This window comes from Panthera leo, chromosome B4 (assembly GCF_018350215.1).
Source record: "Panthera leo isolate Ple1 chromosome B4, P.leo_Ple1_pat1.1, whole genome shotgun sequence".
NCBI lineage: Eukaryota > Metazoa > Chordata > Mammalia > Carnivora > Felidae > Panthera > Panthera leo.
In genome coordinates, this window is record NC_056685.1 from 5,280,781 (window position 1) to 5,295,274 (window position 14,494).

Below are 14,494 nucleotides of genomic sequence, written 5' to 3' on the forward strand. Positions count from 1 at the left end.
CTGTGACCGTCCACATGCTGTCCTCCTCTGTAGTCGCTAAGTGCCCTGGGCCTGAGGACGCTCTGCACCCCAGAGCAGGACACCATTAGAAACTCATTCCCTAATTCTGGAAGCAGCAAAGGCCTTCTGAGAGCCGAAAAGCTCTTCTCGGGTCCCATCTAGAAACTCCCCAGCAGCAGATGTACAATTTAGCTTTCTTTTTAGTTGTAAACATGTTATTGCAAAAATAACCCACAGTTCAGAAGGTCTGGAAAATCTTTATTATGTTGGATATTTTTTGCTGTCCCAATCAGGGTCTTTCTGGTCAATAAGTAACCTTAGTCAGTGCCTTGGGACAGGAGCCCTGACTTGCTGATATGACATAACTGTTTCTTCAGAGTCTTTTTCTTTTAACTGTGGAAAAGTTTCTATTTAAGCAGAGGAATATGAAGCAAATTAAACCCAAACTTTTGATATTTTGGGGTTAAGTTTAGGTGACCAGTATCTCTTTGGCACCTTGAGAACTTGTAATTTTAAGAGGATGTGGCAAATTTGAGTATCCAATGGACAGGCCTTGTGATCCCAGTTTAAAAAAAAATTTTTTTTTTTTTTTTTTTTGAGAGAAAGAGAGAGAGAGAGCACGAGCGAGCACACGTGTGAGCCAAGGAGGGACAGAGAGACAATCTTAAGCAGGTTCCACACTCAGCACAGAGCCCAACTCGGGGCTCAATCTCACGACTCTGAGGTCATGACCTGAGCTTTAAGCTAAAACGTGCAATGCAATTTTATTAAGATTGTCAGCAGTATGGGAACATTTAATAAAAGAACTGAAGATTCGCCATATTTAGTTGGTTATTTGGCAAGGCTTGTGAGCAAACCAAAGTGTTCTGAAGTATAAAGTATTTCATAAATGCAGGTTTTAATTGATAAGGCAGTTTAAGTAGCTGGATTTCTACATGGGACCAGTCATCAAATTCCCCTGAACAATGACTGTTAAGTTTTACTATATTTTATATGATAAGGTTATAAGTAGAATAATGCAGCTTTGAGTTAAGTCTAAGAACTTAAGGAAAACCTAAAATTTTGAATTTGGATAAAATGTACATTGAAAAATAGAAATATCTCGAAGCAGTCTTTCGTATAATGTAGAAAAGCCACCCTCAAGTGCAGTAAAAATATATGTTCCTCCAACATTAGAAATTCTGCGTTTTCGGGGCGCCTGGGTGGCTCAATCAGTTAATCTTCTGACTTAGGCCCCGGTCACGATCTTGCAGTTTGTGGGTTCGAGCCCTGCACCCAGTTTTTTGCTGTCAGCGTAGAGCCCACTTTGGATCCTCTGTCTCCCTCTCTCTCTGCCCCTCCCCTGCTTGCAGTGTCTCTCTCTCTCTCTCTCTCTCTCAAAAATAAACATTAAAAAAAAAGAGAGAAATCCTGCTTCTCTTTTAAGCAGTCATTCGGTGCTCACATCGGGCCAACAACTAATATTCTCTGCATTTTACAGATGGGGACACAGAGGCAGAGGAGGGAAGAAATGGCCCGGGGCGTGGAAGGGAGGGCCAGTTCTGGAGCTGGTCACACATCTTCCACCACGTAGCTTCCACGATGCCGTCCAGTTTGCCTCCAAGTTGTTCTGATCACGGGTTAAGTGAGAGCCCCCTTCGAAGACTTGCTTTTTCTCTGGAAGTGACAATGTGACTCATTTGAATCACAAAGACTCTTCATTTTCCTCTTCAGAAGGGCAGCATCATCTTCTAGGACTATAATGGGAGTGGAAAGCCACCGCTTGGCCAGAGCAGTTGTGCCTGACTTCTGGGAAAGAGGCAGTCTGGCTTCTCAGCCGTAAATAGGTTATTAAGACTAAATACACTGAGGTCAGATGGGCCTGGGTTCCCAGCTCAGCCAAGCCCTCTGAGGACTGTGATGCCCCGCCCGGAGGACAACGACTGACTGGAGAGAACACAGCTCCCCGGAGAGAGGGTGTGGCACGGTGAGGACAGTGGCATCGGTTGAGAGGCCCAGCTGGAGGTCTCTGCTCCGTCTTTGTGGCCAGGCGCCCAGGGCAGGCCACTTCCCTTAGCCGCAGCTTTGTCAGTAGCGAGTGGGGGGAATGCTCGCCCCTGCTTGAAGCAGGAGTTTGTCAGAGTGCTGAGAAAAAAGGACACGCTCGTTGCGACGACGACAAAAAGCCTGGTCATCTGCTGGCACAGGAGCGAGCTTCACAAGAGCAGCTTGGTGACATTCTGGAGTCCTTTAGGGCTCTGATGTTTTCAGTGATTCCATCCTCAATGCAAGCCCGGCCCTGGGCTCGGTGGGCTTCAAAGGCCCAACTTAAACCCCGTTCGCTGCAGCCACTCTTTCCTTGTGAAGAAAGGGACAACTGTCCCCGACTGGCAGGGAACCGGGCAGCCCCAGGGCGTGCACTCCCAGCTGCTGGTGCCTCCGGAGCTGCTGCTGAGCACTAAACACAATGCTACTCTCCTTCCATCCGGGACAGCGAGGGTGTGGATAGCGTCTGTCCCCTAGAGACTGAATCCTGATTTCTGAAACTCCGCGACTGGAAAGAGAAGAGATGATAATTAATTTCATTCCAACACGGTCAGGGCTGTACTTAGGAACCGGTTGAAACGGGAGGATTAGTAGGAAAGAAGGAGACTCTCTCTGAGCCAGGTCAGACTGATCTGGTGGGCACCGGGGAGCCCACATCCTCAGAGCAGGTAGGCCGTGCCCCCCACCGTCCACAAACCTGTTGCCCGTTTATATCCATTTATTTGGTTTAAGAAACTACCCTGCGGCAGGCAGGACTCCCACGTGGCCCCAGGATTCCTGGCCCTCATGTACACAAACCTTCCCCAGTTACTCAAACACTAACCCAGTATTGCCGTGAATTTGCAGACAAAAGTGGGATCCCAAATCAGCTGGGCTTACGATACGGAAACTATCTGCAAGGGCCTGTGTCCTTCCTTAAGGCAGGGAGTTTCCTCGGCTGGTCCCAGAGGAAGGGGTCAGAGTTCAAAGCCCGAGAAGCCATCCACCTGCCTCCGCTGACCTGAAGACAGGAGGCGGCCACGTGGCAAGGATGCGGGCAGCCCCTGGGAACAGAGTGCTGGCGGCTGGCAGCTGGCGGCCGGCAGGAAGTGAGGACTTTACTCCTGAACTACAGGAACTGAATTCTGCCCTGGGAATGAGCTTGCAAGGCGGTTTTTCTCCAGTCTCCGGTTGGGAACTCCCCCGCTCACAGTGATTTCGGCCTCCCGAGACCCTGAGCAGAGACCCCAGTCTTGCCGTGTGACTTCTGACCTACAGAATCGGGAGAGAATACATGGGTGGTATTTTAAGCCACTAAGTTTGTGGTAAAAGCTCCTCCTCACGGTGCTGCCTGGAAATTAGGCAGTTCCCATCATTAATGGTAATTAGTAGCTGATTACACAGCCAGATCAGTTTGGGAGTTGTCTCATTTAGCGAGTTCTGCAGTCTCTATGATTACCCTTTACTTTTTTTTTAACTTTTTATTCTGAATTTTTAAACTTACAAACATTTTGCAAACAGTCTAAAGAAGTCTCAAACACCCCTCCCCCCATTCTCCAGATGTTGCATAAACACAGTACAGTTACCCAAATCCGGAAATTAATATTGGTACAGTACTATTCCTGTTTCACCAGCTGTCCTACTAATGTCCCTTCCGTGGTTCAGGAAGCCATCCAGGATCCCGTGTTCCATTTAGTCTTCATGGCTCATTAGCTGCCTGTAAAGCAAGAACACTTCCTCAGTCTATCTTTGTCTTTCACGATTTCGACATTTTTGAAGAACTGTTTGCTAGTTATTTTTGTAATGTCCTTTATTTTAGGTGTCTCATGTCTCCTCACGATCAGATTCAGGTTATGCATTTTTGCGCAAGAATACTGCCCATGTGATGTGTCCTTCTCAGTGCATTGTATCAAGAGGCACCTGATGCTGATTTGGTCCATTACTGGTGACGTTGACTTTGATTAGGTGGTGGAGGTGGCTTCCAGTTTTTTCTACCGCAAAGCCACCACCTTCCCCTTTGCAACTAATGCTTGCCTTGTAGGAGGTACTTTGAGACTGTTAATATCCTGAGTCTCACTGCATTATTGCTGCTTGCTAATTTTAGCCTCCCCGGAGGGTTCTTCTGTGAAACAATTATTTCTGTGCTATTTGCCAAATGGTGACTTTTCTAGCGCCATGATTCCTTCTCCATCTATGAGCTAGGATTCTAGTCATTTCTGTGAGGTCTAGGATTTGTGAGGAAGAGCTCTCCCTCCTCCCCTATGTATCTATTCACTTTCCTATTTATTTATGCCAGTGTGGACTCATGGCTTCTCACTTTGTTCTCTGGGTCACAATCCATTGCTGCCATGACTGTTTTGGAGGAGCCCTTTCACGTTGGACCCTGTGTGTTTTGGACGCGTCCCCGTCGTTTGTCGGCAGGTCTGCAAAATGATTACTTATTTTTCTGGCACAACAAGATGTTCCAGGCTCATCCTGTGCTTAGCCGCTCAAACCCTCCGGGGGCTCTTGGCTCCTTCAGTCGGAGACTGGTGTTGAGGAACCAACAGCCGTGAGTTAGATGTGTCCTTATAGCTACCCTTAGTATTTATAGTTTTCTCTGATACTGTGAATCATTGATTCTTTCATAGTTCCATAATTAGGTGTGCACAGGTGAACACGTGCATGCGTGCACGCACACACACACGCACATGCGCACACACACACATTTTGGTAATGGATAGTTGCTCATCCCCCAGCAGCTGGATTTCCCTCGGCCCCCTCGACCCCAAGGAAGCTCAGCCCCAACATTCCTGGGCCAGCCCACGTGCTCCTGCCCCACGCCCTCCCCTCCCCCATGCTCCCCATCGCTTCTCTCTTCTTCTGGGACCCTTCCCTCTCACTACCCCAGGGCCCCTGCTTCCAGCTCTACTACTGCTAATGTTACTCATAATGGCAGCTGCCTTTCACTGAGCACATGTGCTCCAGGCAAATACGATTTCACGCGATCCTTACAGCAACCTGTAAAGAATGCATTATGCCCATTTTATAGGCAAAATACTGAAGCTCGAAGAGGGTCTATCATACAGCCTTGGGAAGCCATGGCAGAGATTCTCAGCCAGTGTCTTCTCCTCACCCCTTGCTTGCGTCTTGCACGCACCCACGCCAGGGCTGGCTGGCCGGAGGTCTGCCTTTTGGCAGGACCCAGGGGCCCAGAAGCTTGAGGCGGCAGCAGCTTTAAACCACCCGGACCGTATCAATGGGGGGTGGCCCGCAGTGGGGACAGCCGCTGGACTCTCTACTCTGGGGAGTCTGGTGGAGGTGGGGGTGGGGCCCTCAAGTACTTTATGGGCCCTGCTGGTCCCTGTCCCCAGGCACGCCCCTTCCTCCCTCCCTTCCTTCCTTCCTTCCTTCCTTCCTTCCTTCAACACACTCTTCTTTACCAGTGTTCCCTGACCCCGATCAAATATTCCCTCTTCCTATGACCTCAGTTCCTTCACTGGAGACCAAACCTCACATCCTACAGCTAGAGAGGAAAGGCTTGTGGGTAGAGATGAATTTCCGGGGTGGAACGTGTTAGATCTCTGAGTGTTACCCTCACTTTGGAGAGAGCATGAAAGCCTTCAGTTTGGCCTACAAACTGGAAAAGAAATCTGGGAAGGGGGGCCCTTTTCTTCTTGCAGTAAGAAAACCAGAGGCCATGGCTCTGGCACTTTCTGCCCCAAGAGCCTGGGCCGGGAGGCGCCCCGCGGAGCACCGCACCGGGACCAGAGGAGAAGGGGGGCTGGTGCCCTGGGTGGGAGGAGCCCTGATTCTGCTCCAGATCCTGCAGGACCCCTCCTAGCCCGGTCCCACTCCCCCTCTTGGGTGTCTGAGCACAGCCCTACACAAGGAGGGCCGGCTGCACCCTTACCACCTGGGAAGCTTCAGGCCCCGCCCCAGGCTTACTAAATCAGAAACCACCCCTGGGGCCCAGCCAGCTGTCACAAATCCAGTCCTGCAGCTTGCTCCCTGCCCTTGGGCTGGAGCAGCTCTGTCCTCAGGCCCCCCGATGACCGGCTGGTGCTAGTGATGGTGGCCATTCTAGCACGATGACAGCTGGGGCCCTGGAGGAAGACCGGAACCCGCCTGACAACTCTTGCAATTTCCGCAAGGTTCCAGCCACTAGGCTCCACTCTAGACGGCAGTGTGCTGTGCTCAGAGCTCCTCAGAAGAGTACTGTTCCGTCCATAGGTCATCAGACCCAGAAGAGAAACGTCGGCGGACACAACGGGGAGTTTGGGGAATAATGATGCGATTCCTTCACTCTGCGACTCACACTATATTGTGGGAAGTGCCTCGGAATATACTCTCCACTTAAGATCTCTTCAAATCCTGCCTCCACGCCGAAAACCAGAGGGCTGTGAACCACTACCCCAGCCCATACTGGGTACTGGCCACAGTGAGGTAGTAGTTCTTGAGCAAATCCAATTTTTCAGGCCACTCGTTTCTCTCCTGTGTGAACTTGCCTAGGCTGTTGCCTCCCTTGTGCCAAGGACAAGCAGAGACACTCGTGCGGTTATGAAATGTCCACGGCAACCCTTGTTGGCAGGTTCTGATCGAAAGAACAGACGTCCCCAGGGATGATGAACAACAAGACCCAACATCAGAGAGGGCTGCTCTCGGAAATGATGGGAATAAGACAGCCACGAGCCCCCTGTTGTTCCTATAGGGGATTATGCTCAAGAGTGGAGAGATGGGGTTCCGGTTCCCCCGTGGGGAACCGGTTTTCCTGCATCACTTCTGATTCCGCATGGGGGGACTTTCCACACCTATGAGCCCTTCTCCCAAGTGTCCTGCAATTGGATCCAGTCCCACACTAACTCCCTGCGCTTGGCATGGACCCCACAGGGCAACAAGGGGCTCAGCCCCACAACACTGCCCCCCACTTCAGATGCCAGTGCAACTACTGGGTGCCCAGGAACCCGCTCTTCTGTCTGACGTGGCCACAAAGTCTGGGGTCTCCGCGACTTTCGCTTTCAGGTTTGATAATTTGCTAGCGCTGCTCACGGAACCCAGAGAAGTGCTTTACTTGGTGTTATCAGTTTATTGCCATGTATCAGTTTATACAACTCAGGAACAGCCAAACGGGAGAGGAGCGTAGGACGAGGTGAGCGGGTAGAGGTGCGTGGAGCCTCCCGGTCCTATCGGAACCTGCCACCTTCAGCCTGGAAACTCTCCGAACCCGTCATTTAGGGGTTTTTATCCAGGCTTCACTACGTGCGCATGACTGACCACTGGTGATCCGACCCAATTGCCAGCCCCTCTCCCCTCCCTGGGTAGGGGTGGGGGGATAGAGCTGAGAGTTCCAACCCTCTAAGCATGATGTGGTCTTTCTGGCCACCAGCCCTTATCCTGAAGCTACCTAAGTGTCCCAGGCACCAGTCATTTCATGAACACGCAAAAACCCTCTTTTCGCCCTGGAGATTCCGAGGTTTTTAAGCGCCAGGTGCCAGGAACTGGGAACAAAGACCAAATACGCATGTCTTACTGTATCACAATCAGCCGCCTGAGTCCACAAGGCAGTAAAGGCACCAGCTACAAGGAAGAGGTCCCCCCCCCCCCCCCCCCAGCGTGCAGGTCCTCTGGCTTCACGGTGATTCGTCGCCGCACAAATCCGAGATGTGCAGGCTTGCATTTATCTGGCCTTAGATAAAATTTGCCTTCCGGCAAGTGAGTCCATGGAGTAAAGTGCAGGTCCGCTGGGTGTTATGGTTGTGGCAGCCGAAAGGGCAGAGGGCGTTGGCGATCTCTCTCAGTGTCAGATCTCCCCCCCCCCCCCACTTCCTGTTCCTCTTACACAGACTGACACCCACACTCAGGAGCTGAAGTCGGAGAGCTCAGGAACCCAAATGACAATACCTTGTCTGAACCAACGCTGGCTGCCTTCTCCCAGACATGGGCTCCCTTGGAATGTGGGGGTGGAGTCTGGACCACCACCCATAAAGGGTAGCAGCCCAAGGAACTGCACCCCCCCCCTCCCATCACGAAATGATTAAAAACCCACGAACACCCCACTGGCTCTGACTTTTCAGTTCACCTGGATTTTTTTTTTTTTTCCACTACGTAGAAAGTGGGGAATCGCATAGATACCTTAAATATTAGATCTGGAGACTGTTCCCAACACCATTTCTTCAAACTGTAACAGAAAATAGCACTTTTTCACAGGAACTAACTCTCACCTGGACGGACAGATGACCTCTGCCTTTGAGAAATTTGATCCCACCAAGTAGTTAAGCATTTTTCGGGTGCTGGCCTTCACACAAAATGTTTAGTGATGTGAGGAATGGTCTCCCTTCTCCATTTCTCGAGGTTATGGTTCCTGAAAGTCCCATTATTATTATCATTTTAAAATTATTTTTGACATATGTATTGATCAGGATGTGAGGTGCTGTTCTAGGTCCCCGGGGAAACAGCGATGCGCAAGGGAGGGAGAGACGCACAGTTTGCCGGAGGCGATCACTGCCGGGGTGGGGTAGGGGTGGGGGGTGGAAGAGCGCGGGGCGGGAGCCCAGGAGCTGGAAGGATTTTCAACGAGGGCGGCCAGAGATGCGCTTTGCGGGGATTACTCCCTCCGGCCTTCATTTAATTTCCGTCCACGCCGGCCAGCCGTTGGAGCCGCCCCCCCCCCGTGCCGGTGCCGGTGCCGGTGCCGGTACCGAGCGCCCGAGGGCAGAAGATCAGCGCGGGAGGCGGTCCTCCGAGGCCCCGCCCGGAAGGTGTGCCCGCGGCGTGGGGAGGGGCGCGCAGCGGCGCCGGGCGCGCAGGGGTTAAGCGCTTTCCGCCGGGCCCGCCCCGGAGGCCGCGCCGCCCGCCTCGCCGCGGTCCCACCCTCCGGCGGTGACGCGCCCCGCTCTGTCCAAATATGTCCCTTTTCCCCCTCCCTCGCCCGGCGCCCGCAGGCGCCCCCGAGCCGCGAGGCTGGCACTCGGACGTCGCCCGGCTTCGGTATCCCGGGCCGGCCCCGCGGGGCGCACCCCTCCGCGATGCCCTTCAGGAAAGGTAGGCGCCCTCCCCGCGCGCGGCCGCCGGGGACGCAGCCCCGAGAGCCCAGCCCGCGTGGTCTCCCCCTCCCCCCCCCCCCCCCCCGGGCGCGCGCCGCTCCCCGCGCGACCCCCCGTCGTCCCCGCGCGGCCCCCCCCGCCCGGCCCTGCCGTGCCCGCCACCCCCACCCACCCCGGGCCCCGCGCCGCCCGCCACCCCCCGCGCTGCCGGGCACTGCCCGGCCCTCCGCACCGCCCCCCGCGCCGGCTCTGCCCTCGGCCCTGCCCGCCCCCGGTCCCGCGCGGCCCTCGGACCCCGCGCTGCCGCGGCCGCCCCCGCCCCCGCCGCACGTGTCCCGGCCGGTGCGCCGCGCGGGCTGCCCAGGGCCTGCGCCACTCGCGCGACTTTGAACGAACCCCCCCGTCGCGCCTCATTAAGTTGGAGGTCGCGCGCGACCGGCGGGCTGGGGGCCCTCGGTGGCGGGGGCTTGGCCGCGTGGGATTCCCCGCTGCGCACTCGGTGGCAGGCTGAGTCCGGGGGGAGGGACCGCCGGGACACGCGGGTGGGAGAGGCAGGTCTGTGTGCGAGTCCTGCCGCCGCCCTTCTCTACCCTCCGACTCCTGGGACGTCATGTAAACCACCCGGAACCTCAGTTCTTCGGCAAAATGGGGGACTGGGGACGGCTGTGTGGGACCGGTGGGACAACGCACCGAAAGGCAGATACCGACCGGAGGTGAGGTCGGCCTGGCCTAGGAAGGTGCCCTCGGGCAAGACCTCCTCCCCCCCCCCTCCCCGCCCCCTCCGCCCCGCGCCTGGCACGGAGACACCCACCTGGCCCACCTGCAGGCCTGGCATTTAAGCTTGTTCACTGGGCCCTCCCCCTCTGCAGCGGGTGTGTGTGTGTGGGGGGGGGGGCGGTGCACAAGCCCTGTCCGCGAGCCTCAGATCCTCCTGTGGCCCCCTGCCCCGGAAGGGGGATCCCACTGTATTTGGCCTCAGTTGGCTAGCCGGGTGATGGAGGCCGTGTCACTGCAGAGCTCCGCTCGGATCCGGATCCTGGGGGCTGCCGGTCAGCTCGGAGCCCAGGATAGAGAGGGAGATTCAGTTTTACTTCCCAGTCGGAGCTGTCTGACTCCTTCCCCTTTTCTCTTCGTGTGGGGAGGGGCTTGGGCTCTGGTGACCCACCCCTACCTGGGTACCCTGGCCGGGTGAGGAGTAACTAAGAGGAAGCCTCCAACCCGCCCCCCCGGGGGGGGGGGGGGCGGGGTGCGGCTGGGACTGAGCCTGGTGGCCCTCTGCCTGTCTTCTTGCCGGCTCTTCCTTCCCTTATAACTCAGATTCTAGGCCAATGCTCTGGTTGCACTTGAAGCCCTGTTGGCCTTTGTCCTTTTTACAAAGGTTGCCGGATAGAGCTCCTGGTTGTGAACGGGACTGGTGAGAAGGAAGGCGGCTGCTTCTAAGAGCAGGCGGGGTGTGTGGGGGGGTGGTGAGAAGGAAGGCCTCTGCTTCTAGGAGCAGGGAGAAAGCTGTCTTCGGTCCTCTGTCAGCTCACGACGTCCCGCCCCTCAGTCACTGTCCTCAGTGTCTCCATTACTCCACTTACAACATGGCGGCCTTGCCTGGACGGTCCCTCAGGCTCTCACCTGACCTCATTTAACTGCAGCGTGAACAGTCGCAGGTCTGCTGACTTTACCACTTCTCCGCTCGCTCATTTCCTTGTGGTCTCTGCGGGGGAGCTCCCAGAAGGCCTGTCCCAGCACTTGTTGGTGGGGGCCGGGGAGGGGGTGGCGAGCATCCACATCAAGGATGAAATACCTGCGCAGCTAAATGATCTTGCACGTGTGACGATTTCCCTTGATGACAGTATTAATAGCTCACACAGGACAAAACGTTTGCAAACTGCTAAAGGTTAAGGCTTTGTCATTGCTGCACGAAGGGGACACTACCATTCGTCTGTTCTGTGGATGCTAATTCGTGAAGGTCCTAGGATGGGAGGAACAGTAGTTGCTGGGTTTTGGAAGCTTTGGTGGTGAGCCAGCCAGGGCTGGGACTCTGGAGGGCTTGGAGCCCGAGCCAGAACTCCCCCACTTGATTGAGTCGTGATCTCCTACCTAGAAGTAAGCCCAAGTGGAAATTGCAGGGGGACCTGGTTTGTTCGGTATCGTGATAGGATGTCATTTGGGGCTGCGCAAGGCAGAAAGGTCGGCCGTGGGGTGGGGCTCAGCACCGTGTCCCTGGAACTGTCCAGATGGGGGACACTTAAGTGCATATGTTTTACTTATCTATATATTTGGATTTTGAGCCATCTGACTATATTAACAATTCAAAAAAATAATTTAAAAATTAGGAAATGAAAAGCCTTTCCTGCTCCCCCCCCCCACCCCCAAGATGAAAAGAAGCCCGATGGAGAAGGACTTCCTCCTAGCTAACCTCTTGAAAGTTGCTTGACTACTAATTCCCTTCCCATGCTGTGTTTTTGGGGCTTGACAGGTAGGACTTTGGGATCAGCTCGGTCAGAGGCCCAGTGAGAACACCAGGTGTGCTCGCTCATAGGGGGCAAGCTGAGCAAAGTTCAATAAGGGGACTGTTAGAGCATCTGGGTGGGGTGTGCGAAAAGCGCAAAAGAGAGGCCCAAAGGGCTGAGGAGCCTGATCGGGGCTGAGCCAGCTTACGATCCAGGCAGCTCGTAGTCCCAAGGAGAGCGGAGAGCAGACTGGGAGAGTCAGCAGCAAGGTCACGCTCCTCCCTCCCTCTGACCTCAAGGCCCGGGCAGCCTGCCGGCCGGAGCCCCTCGATTCCACGCAGGCTGGCCCGCTGGGACGCAGAGCTGGGTGGGCTCACCTTTGGTGGAGGGCGGATCTGCTGAGACAAACAGGTGACCTGCCCAGGATCTTAGGTCCTGTGCCTTGAGTGTGGGATGAACAAGCTGATTGATGTCTCCCGAATGCAGAGTTCCGTGACTGCATGCTACGTCATTCTTTGTTTTGTTCACTCGTTCATTCATTCATTCATTCATTCTCTGGATCGAGTGCGTGCTATGCACCAGGGTCACGCACCGTGCTGGCCCAGTGAGGTTTGGCAGCTCCCTCCCTGGACTGACACCTCCAGTCCGGCCCATGGTGCTCCCGTATGGCCAGGCAGAAACCACCGAGCGTGGACGGATGAACGAAGCTGGCCGAGATCGGCCCGGGCAGCAGCTGCCGGCGACCTTCCCCACGGGCAGGTGGGGATGACGGTGGCCACGGTGGGGAACAGAGCTGGGTCCTCTGCCATGTGGCTGGAAGAAGTAGGCTTCGAGATTGGTCTGGGTCAGGAGGAGGCAGCACTCTCCGAAGCGGGCAGGAAGAGCTTGGGCCAACACCAGGAGAAGGCGGTGGTGGGCGGGGGAGGCCGTGGTGGGGGGTGAAGGCTGGAGCCCCGCTGTGAAGGGAGGGGGTGGCTCTTCTCAGAGGGCTTTACAGATAGGAGACGGGGTGACTGTTCCTGAGATTTAGGTGCGGCTCTGTCCGAGCCTGGGGTCTCCACTACCTTCTCGAGGTCCCCTTCTGGTTGAGAAGTAAAACTGTCTTAGGGAACGAGGTCGCAAGGATTCTGGCACAGTCCCACCTTTCAGGGGGGACAAGGGGAACAGTGAATGACAGTAAGAAACCCAACTAGCTTCACAGAGCATCCTCCACACGCCTTCTCCAAGTGCCTTCTGTGTGCTCACCGGTTCTCCCCACCTGCTGATGTGAGTGGCATCATTTCCCTGTAAAGATAAAGGACACGCGGCTTACAGGGACAATGCAGCTTGTCTGAATTCCCTCGCTAAGTTGTGTGCTCCGCAGGGCTGGGACTTAGGCCTCTGCATTCTTCCTTTCCGGCACGGCCGGTGATGGCCCAGGTTAGGAGATGACGTAGGATATGATCGCCATCAGGCAGAGAAACCGTACAGTATGAGAAGTCTGCCGTGTGAACCAGCAATTTCTTTCACATCAGAAAGGCGCAGAGGGACAGACGGGGTTGCCTGACGCGTCTGGGTCTTTGAGAGACGGATGCAGGCGGACGCGGGTGGGCCCGCACAGGACAATACCGGCCTTCTGCCTCTCTTCAGGTGGCCCCAGGACACTGCCGTCATAAGTGCCGATCCCCGTGTCGCGGAGCTGATGACAGGCCGCAGCTGCTTGGGGAGCTGACCGGTGCCTGCTGGGCACAGGGTTTCCGGGGATGCTGAGGGAACTAAGGGAAAAACAAATACCATGACAAGGGATGCGACACAGTTGGAATTCCTGCAACTCAGCCACTTGCAACAGGAAATCAGTTACATTTGTTTCAATTTTGCTGACTGGGGTCAGCATTTTGGGACTGTAAACCCAGGACCTGTCCTTCCTTTCTCTCCCCAGGGGAAGTGCGAAGATCAGATCCTGAAAAGACCTTCTCCAGGAGGGGCTGGGCTCTCCTTCCTTCCTGTCCCGGGGGCCTCCCTGCACTCTGGGTGTCTGTGATGGTGGGCTGTGTTCTGGGGTGCGCTCTCCTCCCCCAGGGCCTAGCAGCTTCCTGGATGAGGCCGGGGCTCCCTGGCCATTTCAGAGCCGTATCCCAGATGTGCCTGCGGCGTGCTCCCCAAGGAAGGAGACCCAGCGGTGCTGTGTACGGACAGGTCCTGGTGTCGGGGGGAACAGTCTGGCGGGGGAGCTCGGAGACCAGGTAGTGACAGGGCGACTGGGGTCAGTTACTGGCTGGATTATCTCAAGTCACTTAAGAGCACTTGGCCTCAGTTTACCAGTCTGGGAAAGGAGCGTGAGCTAAGATTCCCTCCAGATCTGACTCCGTGCCCTCTAATCATTTGTCTCACACACACGGAGTCTCCCACGCGTCTTGGGCAAGCTGTCTGCAGGAGGTGGAAGGGATCGTCTCTGTGCCTTTGTCCCCAAAGACTGTCCTGGGCATGCTAGACTGCTGTCTCCTGGTGTCTTCAGGAGAGAAACTAAGTTTCAGGCAAGTGGCACATGACAAAGTCATGGCCCTGCGTTCTCTGGTCTCCGTGATCCTTCAGCTTTGACCTCAGGACTGAAATTTATGCCCAAGGAAGTTGGTATCGGAGTCCAATTTCTTTCTTTCTTTCTTTTTAATGTTTATTTATTTATTTTTGAGGAGAGCGAGCACAAGCGGGGGAGGGGCAGAGAGAGGGAGGGAGACACGGAATCCGAAGCCGGCTCCAGGCTCCGAGCTGTCAGCACAGAGCCCGACGCGGGGCTCGAACCCACGAACCGTGAGGTCGTGACCTGAGCCGAAGCTGGACGCGTCATCAGCTGAGCCACCCACACGCCCCTCAGAGTCCAGTCTCCTGAATGTGCGTTATACCTTCCTGTCCTATGGAGTCTGGAAGTCTGTGTGTCCGATGTCAGGCCATCATATTCATGGGTCTGGCAGTTCCATCAGGTAGCTCCAGGGCTGAGAACGTTTTGCTCATCTTCCCAGAGTCTAAAGTAATCATAAGTAGCAGGCC

General features: G+C 55.3%; 1 protein-coding gene and 1 long non-coding RNA gene across 5 annotated transcripts in view; one reads left to right on the forward strand and one right to left on the reverse strand.

Annotated features, from left to right (window-relative positions):
* Positions 1-1,604: 1,604 nt before the first annotated feature.
* Positions 1,605-10,913, reverse strand: LOC122223835. Of its 2 annotated transcripts, none has more exons than XR_006204509.1 (5): positions 9,838-10,913; positions 8,205-8,344; positions 3,622-3,721; positions 3,026-3,276; positions 1,605-2,533 (listed from the first exon to the last, which is right to left on the reverse strand). It is a non-coding gene; the product is annotated as an uncharacterized LOC122223835 (long non-coding RNA). The 2 variants fall into 2 exon arrangements; XR_006204510.1 differs by having other exon boundaries at positions 2,849-3,276.
* PFKFB3 (6-phosphofructo-2-kinase/fructose-2,6-biphosphatase 3) overlaps positions 8,899-14,494 on the forward strand; it is a 74,972-nt gene continuing 69,376 nt past the window's right edge. For 2 of the 3 annotated variants that reach the window (XM_042944798.1, XM_042944799.1), the window contains exon 1: positions 8,904-9,024. Coding sequence is in view for 1 of the 3 variants with exons in the window: in XM_042944797.1 (XP_042800731.1) it covers positions 9,009-9,024 (16 nt within the window). In the remaining 2 variants the exon portion in view is untranslated. Of the gene's footprint in view, positions 9,025-14,494 lie in introns of all 3 variants that reach the window. The other variant, XM_042944797.1, reaches the window with a different exon arrangement.